This window comes from Amblyraja radiata, chromosome 19, assembly GCF_010909765.2.
Source record: "Amblyraja radiata isolate CabotCenter1 chromosome 19, sAmbRad1.1.pri, whole genome shotgun sequence".
Lineage (NCBI taxonomy): Eukaryota > Metazoa > Chordata > Chondrichthyes > Rajiformes > Rajidae > Amblyraja > Amblyraja radiata.
Genome location: NC_045974.1, coordinates 34,660,644 through 34,672,836, shown reverse-complemented (window position 1 = coordinate 34,672,836; position 12,193 = coordinate 34,660,644). Strand labels below are relative to the sequence as shown.

General features: G+C 39.3%; 1 protein-coding gene across 1 annotated transcript in view; it reads right to left on the bottom strand.

The window, feature by feature from the left end:
• LOC116984113 overlaps positions 1 to 12,193 on the bottom strand; it is a 98,382-nt gene that overhangs the window by 49,484 nt on the left and 36,705 nt on the right. The window contains exons 12-14 of the mRNA XM_033038205.1: positions 6,564 to 6,733; positions 1,934 to 2,010; positions 1,789 to 1,838 (exon numbers count right to left, since the gene is read on the bottom strand). Of these exons, the coding sequence (XP_032894096.1) occupies positions 1,789 to 1,838; positions 1,934 to 2,010; positions 6,564 to 6,733 (297 nt within the window). The remainder of the gene's footprint in view (positions 1 to 1,788; positions 1,839 to 1,933; positions 2,011 to 6,563; positions 6,734 to 12,193) is intronic.

Below are 12,193 nucleotides of genomic sequence, written 5' to 3'. Positions count from 1 at the left end.
AATGGTCATGGAAGAGTTGAAAGGCCTTGGAGATTATCCCGAAGGGAAAGCCAGAGGATGAAAAGTTATGAAATCAATGGCTCCAAGAACCTCGGCATACGAACACCAGGGACTACCTCTTGCACTACTAAGGACATTTTATAATTGAGTATTTTTGCATTAATGTACTGTTTTTCTTGTAGTATTTTTCTTTTCATCGTCTCGTAGAATCTATGTGCACTTTATGTATACAGTACGTTATGTTTTTGTATGTTGTTTAATTTAGTTTAGTTTGGAGTTATAGACTGGATATAGGCCCACTAAGTTCATGCTGACAATTGAACATGCAATCTTCACACAGTACCTGAGGTCTGGATCAAACCCAGGCCTCTAGTGCTATGAGGCAGCAGCTCTACCAGCTGCACCACAATGTGGTGTGATGTTGTTACAAGCAAGATGTTCATTGTATCTGTACCTCACCATACTTGTGCAAATGTCACTAAACTTGACTTGATTTGACCTGAAAGATCAAAGGTCTGGTATCGAAAGAACCTGGAATGTGAATCAGCATTCAACACAGGACTGAAACAGAAGCAAAATAGATGCTATTCTTCAGAAGCAATCTGAGTGATTTGTTGTGATTAATTTCATTCTACGTAATGTACTCAAAACAAAGTGCAATTGTAACTGTTGTTATTGTTGATTAAATTTATTATGTGAGCAGTTTGATATATACGGGTGACACTTGAAACATGGTGGTCAAAATATGCAACATAATATATTCTGAATTATAAGGACAATAACGTTGAAACAGCAGTTGCAGATGATATTAGAAGACCATGTGCATAGGAAGGTTATTGGAGAGGAGATCCAGTGGAAGTATCAGTGCCGGGACTGGATGTTTCAGAGAGGTCAATCGTTGCTTTAGGCGAAGAGGTTCATGAATAAAGAGGTGAAGTGACTGAGGAAATTAATAGACTGTTGAATATTTGATTGGACATTAATGTAAATAGTTAACTTTATAATTTTATGCATGAAATAATTGATGATTAGTGTGGATTTATTGTTTTAAGGGATAGGAGTATGATGCATGTATGTGTACCTTTAAGAACTGAATTACATGATTTTGATGACAGTATTGTACCACACAATGTGAATTGCTGAGAGCCTGTTGCCTTCAATAAAGTATGTTTTGTTAATAATCCTAATTTTGGGATTTGCCTTTGAAAATATGCCTTCTTGGAATTAGGGGATAGCGATTTCCTCTTCCTGTTGGTTGCGAGGACTCCAAGTGAGAGCAATCTTGTTCAATTGAGGCATAACATAGATTGTTGGCTAAATCAGGAGCCTAAACCATGAGTCCATAAAATTACTGTGCCGCAAAATGGAAGAATACGACTTGGCAGCAAAGCAGAAGAACAAAAGAACAAACTGTTTAAGAAGGAACTGCAGATGCTGGAAAATCGAAAGTAGACAAAAATGCTGGAGAAACTCAGCGGATGAGGCAGCATCTATGGTGCGAAGGAAATAGGCAACGTTTCAGGTCGAACGAAGGGTTTCGACCCAAAACGTTGCCTATTTCCTTCGCTCCATAGATGCTGTCTCACCCGCTGAGTTTCTCCAGCATTTTTGTCCACAAACAAAAGAACAACCTGGCACTCATTTGTACCAAGCTACTTTACTTTGGTTAAAATCATTACTAACCATGCGACATCTATTATTTTACCCATTAATAAGCAAATATTAATAAAGGAATGCGCTAAGAAACCATCGTTCCTTTGCTTGACAAAATATTGCTAAAATACTTACCGCATGTTCATCTTCAGTTTCTTATTTCTTGTTTTACTCTCAAAAAATAACTATCAACAAAACAATGTGAAGATAAAGTCATGATAGTACAACAAAACTATCGCACAACAATAAATTGTGGAGTGCAGCTCAATGCCATACTCACATTATAATCTGGATAAGCATTTGGGTCAATCTCTATCACTCCACTTAATGGAAGTTTCAAAATCTTTCGCACAGATGCTGAGTCCAAAAACATATTGAAAATTGGCCATTATATTTTAAAATTACTACAGAGTTTATGCACAAGTTCAAAAATAAAAAAAAGATTCTAAATTATTAAATAATAATAATAAATTATGTAAAAGTAAAATACATCATGACAACTTTACCCTATGGCCATGTCTTTCAGCTCTAACTTTTTGACCTCATCTTGTGTTAAGAATGCAAACCGACAATAAGAGTGCAGTACCTTGGTGAATGATAGGAGTACCAAGTGCTTCTCCTCCGTTCAAGGATAAGAGATGGGAAAAAGACTGAGAAAAGGGATGAATCAGACCGAATTTAAATGTCAGGATGGAAAACTAAAGGAAAGAAAAGCTTGGATTTGGATTGGAAAGCACCATTTATGTAACACTAACAGTGCAGTTTCTAAAGCTATCCTAGAAAATGCAGCAATTGCCAATCACAGTTTATTTGCTCCTCACCAATGGTTCATCAATTTGCATTATTTATAATACAGTGTCCTATTCAGAGGTTATTATTTTCCCAATAACCTCGATCAATGACAATATAGGTCTGATACCAGCGAAACCCTTAGCACTCATTTCCTTTCAACCTCGACCAATCGAAGTTAAATATTTGATTGCATCTCCTTCTAGTTATTTGTACATTTTCCTCCTGGAAATGCTCTTGCATTTATATCCTCAGAGTCATGGCAAAACGCAGCACAGAAACAGGTCCTTCGAGCCACACTGTTCATGCTGACATTCCTGCCCATCTATATACTGTACTACTGCCATTTGCTCACTATATCCTCCAATGCATTGTCTATTTAAATGTCCATCTAAATGTCTCTTAAATATAGAACATAGAATTATTTCTGATTTCACTAACAGATCAGGCAGCAAGTTCCAGATATCAACAATTGTCCGCATAAATAAATGTCTTCTCAGATCCCCTTTCAAACTCCTTTTCTCTGTCAAACTGATGCCCTATTGTATTTGATACCCTTACCATGAGAAATAAAATTGACTACCCTATTATCATCACTCATCTTATATATCTTTATCAGCCTCTTTGGCTCCTAGAAAAAATATGTACTGCCTACCCAATATCTCCTCATCGTTAAAATCACCCGATCTATGAAGGAAGGAATATCAAATGCCTTCTTCACTCCCCTGTTACTTTCAGGCAATATAGACTTGAACCCTACAGTCTCTCTGTTAATCAACATTCCTACATGCACTACCATTTACTGTATATTTCCTGTATCTCTTTCCCAAAATGTATCACCTTACACTTGTCAGAATTAAATTCCATCTGCCAATTTTTTAATGAAGTTTCCATCTGATGTATATCCTGCTGTAGTCTAGACAACCCTCCTCCACAACACCACTAATTGGTGTGTCATCTCTAAACCTACTGATCATACCACCTACATTCACATCCAAATTGCTATTACATATCATAAACAGCAACGGCCCTTGGCTCGATATACAGTATGCTGTATATTACTAGTCATGGGCTTCCCCAGAAAAACATCCTTGAGCCACTCTCCTCTGCCTTCTATCACCAAGTGAATCGTGAATCCAGTTGGCTAGCTCGCCTTGGATCCCATGTGCCTTAACTTTCTGGAGTAGCCTTCCAGTTCGGACCTTCTCAAATGCCTTGCTGAAGTACGTACAGCCAGCATCTAATGCCTGCCTTCATTAATCTCCTGTGTTACCTCAAAAAACTCATCGAATTAGTGAGGTGGGATTTCTCCATCACAAAGTCTTACTGCCTATTCCTAATCAATTCCTTAATGTCCAGTTCCTAAGAATTTTCTCCAATAATTTCCCAAGCAATTATATAAAACTCACCAGCCTATAATTACCTTGCTATCCCTGCTGCCGTTCTCATATTAAGGTACAGCATTAACTATCCTCCAGTCATCCGGAATCTCACCCGTGTCTACAAAGGTGCAAAAACCTCTAACAGAGCCTCAGCAATCTCCTGCTTTGCCCCTCTCAGCTTCCTGGGATAGCATCTGGCCCCACATAAGTTGGATTTGAACTCTGTGTAGGATCGGATGGCCAAACATGCACTCATGCCAGGCAGAGTGGTGTGAATGGTAAGGCAAAGCCCTGTGTGACTGGCAATAGCATCAATGGAGAGGACCAAGCTTCTTGCCCTTGGGTTGCTTACTAGCTTAGTGTAGGGAATATGAATATTATGTGATTCTGATGGTGGGATCACGGTTGGCCACATGGGAAAGAAAGAAACGGTGCAATACTCTATGGAAGAGACATAAGGATAACATTTCTTATTCTGCATTCCTGCTTAGGGACTTTGCTCATTGAAACCACATCTGAAGAGAGTGAGCAGATAAATATTTCACTTTTAAAGTTTAAGATGAAGAAGACTATAACTGAAACTGCCGGAAGATATTTCCCTTAAAGGTATCGAACAATGTAACTGTTTAGGAGGGGCTTATGGAGGGCAATGGCTTTGTGGTTACAATACTAGACTAATAGCCAGAGTTCTGGACCATTGATACAGAATCATGTTTGAATCCCAAAAAAAATGTTGAGTAATCTAATTTCAAGTTTGTAAATAACTCTGGAAGTTTTTTTAAATAGTTCCAGTAATAGTAGCCATGAAACCAATGGATGATCATTAAGAAAAAAGGTGTATGCCTCACAAATGTCCTGTTGTGACCAGCAAATGAGATGGGGGTAAGTTGGTGTGCTGCAGATACACCTTCAAAAGGCCTTTCTTAAGTGCCATACAAAGGTTTATTGTAGGTGACTAGAGCACACTTTCTTGAGGATGAAATATTGGCATAGAATAAAGATTGTTAAAGGATACAGAATAGTGAGCACAAAAATAACAGTAGGCAATTAGGAAAAACAAATGTGATGTTAGCTTTAATTGCAGGAGGATTTGCGTATTAGAGTAGAGATGCCTTGCTCCAATATTGGAGTGTTCTGGTATATCACTTTCTAAGATATGTTTTAGTTTCTCCATGTAAGGAAGAGTATCTTTGCAATTGGGGAAGTGTCACAAATGTCCACCAGATTGATTCCTTGGATGGCGCATGTGTCTCTCTCCCTCTCTCCCTTCCTACACCTTGGACTTCAGATATAACTCCACCTCCTGCCACCTGCAGAAGTTTTCAGATGACTCTGCAATTGTGGGCTGCATCAGTGAGGGGAGGGAAGCTGAATACTTAGGTGTAGTCAACGACTTTGGTGAGTGGTGTGGGCTGAATCACCTACAGCTCAACACCGACAAGACTAAGGAGTTGGTGGTGAACTTTAGGAGGAGAGGAACACCCCTGTCCCGTCTCCATCAATGGTGTGGATGTGCAGTTTACCAGGGAGTACAAATACCTGGGAGTGTGAGACCCTGTACAAGAAGGGACTGAGCCGTCTGTACTTTTTGAGAAGGTTCCACTACTTCAATATCTGCAGTGAGATGCTGCAGATGTTCTACCAATCGGTGGTAGCCAGTGCCATCTTCTCCGCTGTCGGGGAAGCAGGTTGAAGGCTGCGGACATGAATAGGATCAACAAACTCATCAGGAAGGCTGGCTCCGTCCTAGGGGTGGAGTTGGATTCTTGGGAGGTGGTCTTGGAGGGAGGATACTCCACAAACTGCGGAGCATCCTGGACAATACAGCTCACCCCCTCCATGACAAACTGGTCAACCTGAGGAGTGCCTTCAGCAACAGACTGGTTCCACCAAGATGCAGGGCAGAACGCAACAGGAGATCCTTCTTCCATGTGGCTATCCAACTCCTCCCCCTCTGTCGTGGGGTAGACTGAGACTGACCTCCCTCCCCCCCTCCCCCCCTCCACCTCCTCAATCTTTGAGCATCCCTAGAGCCTTACCACTCATCACTTTATTTTCATGTTTCATGTATATTGTTTATTTACGACTGTTGGCAAATTAATTTCCCTCCTGGGATAAATAAAGTTCTATTGTCTCGTATCGTATCGTGTCAGATTGGGGCTCTAAAGTTTAGAAGAATGAAAGGTGATCTCATTGCAATATAAAGATTCTTATAGAGCTTGACAGGGTAGATACAGGTCTGATGCTTCCACTGTCTGGAGTGTGTAGAATCAGGGGACAGGTTCAAAACAAGAGGTGACCTGTATTTGCCAACTAGGGAAGAAAATTCTTCAACTGGAAGTTATTGAATCTTAGGAATTCTCTACTCACAATGGCTGCCAAGTATATGAGTAGCAGATCAATAGATTTTAGGATATTAAGGACATCAAGAGGCATGGGGTAGTGCATCAAAGTGATGCTGAGGAAGCAATGATCTTACAGAATGACAGAGCAGGCACCTGTGGGCAAATGAGAGGCCACTGTTCCACCTGTCTAATCAGAAATGATGAAAAGAAGAGGTGACGTGCATTTCAGGTTGTAACAGAATGATGTACCATCAAGACACCGTAAAGTGCTTTTGTCTGAATAAGAAGCAGGAAAATAATTACATTTGTATTCCATATTATGCTGCAGCTCCTTCAGTGTACAAGTTCCATTTGTCTGCAAACAGTCAGATGTGGAGTTATGAGTATTTCTCACCATTAGGTTGACAGCCTGAAAAATCTTCGGTAAATTTCTTTGTATTTTTATTCTGAAGAACGAGCTTTCTATTTTCAGGGAATATCTCCTTCTCAACAGCAAGGTAGAAGCCATTGGTCTCGGTGAAAGCAATTGCTGACGTCAAGCATAGATCATTCAAAGACATATTTCTGGAAGGTAAAGAAAACAAATTTAAAAAAAAGTCAGAGCCACTTTCTCTTCTCCCCTCAACTTCTATCTCGAATATTTCCAGCCTTCTCTACAAAGTATGGCTATCTGCGATTGAGTAAAAAATAATGCATTTCACTCAAGCATCTGGAGACCGTTTCCAGACAATAACAGGCATGGTCTATGAACAGATGTCTCCGAGTTTCTTTCTCTCCTGGGGTGAGAATTTTAGCCTCTATTATGCTCCTTTCTCCAATTATGTGACTGACCAAAACCAAATTCTTCAGAAATAAGCCCCTCTATCAGGTTACCATCAGCCTACATAATTTATACTCTGGAATTAAGCCAGTACAATGAAGAAGCCAGAGATGTCTGATTTTATATGTTCAACAACATTTGGCTTTGTTTATTTCCTTTACTACAATAAAGATTTTCCATCATACTTCATGCTATAGAAAGAGAGCAAACAGTTGAAGCTTTCAGAGGTGAACAAAGGCATGATCAATATAGTTGGCTCTGAAAATGCTTTCCTGGGATGGGATGGACAAAACAAGGTGAAGAGCTTTTAGAGTTCTTGTTGAAGGCAGGGTTAAGATGTTTGCCATAGTGGGAAGTGCACTGTAGCTCAGATTCATGGCACTATGGACATCATAAGGTCATAAGAAATAGGAGTAGAATTAAGCCATTTGGCCCATCAAGTCTACTCTGCCATTTACTCATGGCTGATCTATCTCTCCCTCCTAACCACATTATCCTGCCTTCTCCCCATAACCTCCGACACCTGTACTAATCAAGAATTAGAGAATAAGAGATGGTGACATAGGTCTGTTTTGAAGATAATGCTAGGGAAAGCTTTGTAACTGAGAACAATGAATCAGAACTTGGCCCGGCTAAAGAGAAGGAACTAGTCTGGATGAGTGAGGATGAAGAGGATGGTTGAATGAGAAATGACTCAAGACCAAGATCAAGTGTGGGTAAAATGCACACTGAAATCTTTGAAATAATTTAGAGTTCATCTGGAGAGGAGTTCTGGAGGAATACACTCAAGAGCTCCAGGCATGGAGGAACAAAAGAACAGCAGCAGAGGGATAAAATGGAGTGAAGAACGACAATGCTCCACAAATAAAAATATATTATCTTGGTGGTACTTAAAAAGCTTAGTTCAGGGTCAAATGGGACATAAAGGTTGCATATGACCAGTACACAGGAAGAATAGAGTCGGAGTAATTGATAGGGAAAGCTAACGTGAGAACCATTAGCTTTAACATCAATTAACTGGTTTACGTTTTGGCTCATGCAAGATGGCATGAAGACAATGAGCTTAGGAGGAATATATTGAAGATGTGCAGGCATGCTCTTCAACATTGTGGTAATGAAATTGCATTGTCTTGAAAGATCCTGTGTCCAACAATTATGCCAAGGTTGTGGTCAATTCATTACACTTCTTAGTGTGTGAATGAAATAACATTTATATCACATGGTAAAAGTGAAATGGTAACACGTTTAAAGAAACGGGATGTGGTGGAAATGAGAGGATTGGATTGTGTAGAGAAAGACGCTAGATCATCCAAATTGGTGAATCTATGCATCTCCATTATGTTTACCTATATTCCTCGAAGCACAATAAGATACATCATTATTACACTAATTAGGTCCCACATAGGAGATTAGTGGGAAAAATTGAGTTGCCAGAGGAGTTGAGTATAGGAGCAAAGAGGTACTTCCGCAGTTGTATAGGGCTGTAGTGAGACCACACCTGGAGTATTGTGTACAATTTTGGTCTGTTAATTTGAGGAAGGACATTCTTGCTATTGAGGGAGTGCAGCGTAGGTTTACAAGGATATCCATGCAACCTTTTGCTTAGTATTATCCAACCAACACAACATGATGATGTACCAACAAAATTGGTGGCTTTATGGCCATGAGTGAACAATCTTTGTTCAATTAGATGCTTATGTGCATATTGGAATGCGGAATTGTCTTGATAGCCCAGCTGTTTCCTGGAGTAGGATCTTAATTGCACAGGCACTGCTGTTGGCACCCTAAGGACATTAATCTTTTCCTCCTGCATTCTCTGCAGTTGTAATTCATTTCAGCAATTCACAAACCGACTTTAACAGAACATCTGAGCCCCATCACCTTTAATATCAAGAAGAACATGAGAAGCAATGTCATGAGAACTTGACATTTCCAGGACTCAGTGTCTGTGGTGGACACAACCTAGTCCATCATGAGCACAGCCCCCTCCACCATCAAAAACACCTACACCAGGTGCTGCCTCAAGAAAGTGGCATCTATCAATAAATATCCCAGCATTGGATCATTCCTTCCTCTTGTTGTTACTGTTAGGCAAGAGGTATGGAAGCCCGACGTTCTATACCACGTTCAGGAACAGCTACTTTCCTACAATGATCAATCTCCTGAACAAACTTGCACAAACCTCATCCTACCTTGGCAAGAGAACACCATGGACCACCTCTTGCACTACCATGGACTTGTTTTCTAATTACATTTTGCATTAATGTTTGTTTCTTTATTGCAGTCTTTTTCTTACTACTGTCTTGTAGTATTTATGTGTAATTTGTGTATTTGTGTTGCCCATGTGCCTGCGATGCTGCCTAATCCTCATACCTGTGCCTCATCAAACATTGCATATGACAATAAACTTGACCTTTTACAATATATATGTTATGCTGCTTTGCACGCACACATGTTGTCATCATCTTGAAATTATCCTACTACTAACACTGATCATCAATGCAGGGAATACAGCAATCCAAAGCAAAGGACCAACACCATTTTGTTAGGGTATTTTAGGACAGGCATAAATGTAACCTTGGTAACATCACTAGAAATCACATAGAAAAGAAGTGTTTGCATTTCAATGTGAGATTTATGTTTTGACAATACAATAGAGATGTTTTGGTAACATTTTATTTCTAATTTTGATCGTAGATCAACCAAATTTTCTGATATTAACTTCTAAAGGCCAACGGTATCTTTAATCATTATGTAAAATAAACATCTGAGGCTATCTTTGACCAGAGAAAATGCAGTTCTTCTTATATTAATGAGCGAGGTGGGGGATTGCAAACAGATATAGGAGTAGCAGAGTCAGGTTAATAGGCACAGGGACTGGAGATAAAGGAATGAGCATAATGATGTTACACAAAGCATGATAATTACATTGCCTTACAGTTCACTGCTTGAAAATAGCTCACTCCCAAACTAAATATAGATGAAAATGTTAATTTACAATGTACAGTAATACCAACTCTGCATTTGAACCAAGGATATGTGGATAAAATAAACATCTTGTCATGTAAAAGAGACTTTTGCATAATTGAACTGTGTTCCTAGAGGCAGGCAATATTTTCAGGGAAAACAAATTGTGAATCCCCACATGGATAACATTATTGAAAGGATTCCTTTGCTATTATTGTATAAATCCAGATACCCCATACATGAAAATATATTTCTCCAGACTTAACAAATCTATTCAAATGCCTTCAAGCTTCTCCTGTAACAAACAGTATTTGCCTGCAATCAAAGTACACCCTTTTAGCATCATAGGACCCTTTCTGATTTACAGAAAGCTTTAATTACTGTGAGACTATAATAGTCAGCAAAGCATTTTGTACTAAAAGATGTACTATAGAATCCTTTTTTACATTCCAGGCATAAGATTATTTTGACAGCAACTCCTGCTGCTGGGAATGCCCCCCAGCATGTCTCCGTGACAGCTGTATACTGCACGCAATCGACTTAAAATAGGATATGCCTAATGTTAGCATTTAATGTCTTTTGTTTTCTCCAATTTTTTTTCAGATTTTTTTTTCCCTGTGGAGAATGACTCTCATTCCCACATTCAAAATATTTCCCTGAGGAAAATGCCAGATGTTAGAACGCCTGACACCACCAATATTCAAGGAGTTGCTTGAATGGATGAGAGAGGTTATTTACCTCACTTTTTCTCTCTATTCTTTCCGCTGTGTGGCAAGCTTTCGATCTTTATTTGTTATAACCTCCAGTCAGCACGACTGAAAGCAAAAAAAAAAATTGCCCTCCAGATGGAAAGCAGTTTATTTAAAAATTGCTTTTGTGCTCTGAAAATGCTGCTGCCTCCTAATGCAGGGTCTTTACACAACAGCACCAAAGCTAACTCATTTTGCTGAAAGGCCCTAGTCCACAAATTTAACTCAGCTACTCTCTGTACAAATACTGTTTCATCTGCTCTTTCCAATATTTGAACCTTGATTCCACCATTCTCCTGTTAGAGGGTGGAAGAGGGTTAGAATTGAGTGGCCCATTTGCAAATTTCAAACCAGATTATTTTGTCCAGTTGGGTGCCCCACACTCATTCTTGTATATAGTAGGAGTGAATACACAAGATAGACACAAAAAGCTGAAGTAACTCAGCAGGTCAGACAGCATCTCTGGAGAAAAGAAATAGGTGATTTCGGGTCGAGACCCTTCTTCAGACTCGAATGTATATTGTATTCAGACTCCAATCCGGAGAAGGGTCTCGACCCGAAATCACCTATTTCTTTTCTCCAGAGATGCTGTCTGACCCGCTGAGTTACTCCAGCTTTATATGTCTATCTTCGGTTTAAACCAGCACCTGCAGTTCCTTCATTCACAGGAGCGAATACACAATTGGAGGAGACCACTAGACACTTTACTGGCCAAATTCAGGTGGTCACAGTTTTTCTATTCAAAATGTTTACATTCTTTCTATGTGTGATTTGGGCTATGACTATCTTTGATTGTCCAAATTTTCTCAAAACTAATGTAATGCATTTAATTTTAGCAGAATTTTAAAATACCTTTGAAATGAAATTTCAGACGCAGAACACATCCACTGGACATTATGAATTTGCATTATCGTGGGAATTAAATTTCTGAATCCTTATTCATTAACAACTAATGTTTTCACCATTGCTCAGCTCATCATGTCCAGCCTTTGAAGATATGCTTTCTTCCTCTGCACATCTATTGTTTTTTAAAGCTGACCCGTGTTGACATTAGAATACAGCAGCAGATGGGGGTCTTCAAATTATTGACATCATATCATTTACACTACTCCCTGTTATCTGGTGCCACCATAAATCCTGAGCAATGCTATTTATTATATATTGTAAAATAATTACAAGAGTTGTAAAAGAGATGGGGGATCATAAACGGAAGTGTTAAATGGCACCCTCTTGTGGGGTAAAAAGTGATAACCCACAGCACCAACATTCAAAGACTTCAAAGCTTTTAACAGGGACCAGTTCTTTTTATTTAGTTTAGTTTAGGTTAGAGACACAGTGCAGAGACCCGTGCCAACCAGTGATCCCCGTAAACTAGCAATATCCTACACACTAGGGACAATTTATAACATTTACTGAAGCCAATTAACCTACAAACCAAATAAGGTGTAGGCCATTTAGAACTGAGATGAGGAAAAACTTTTTCACACA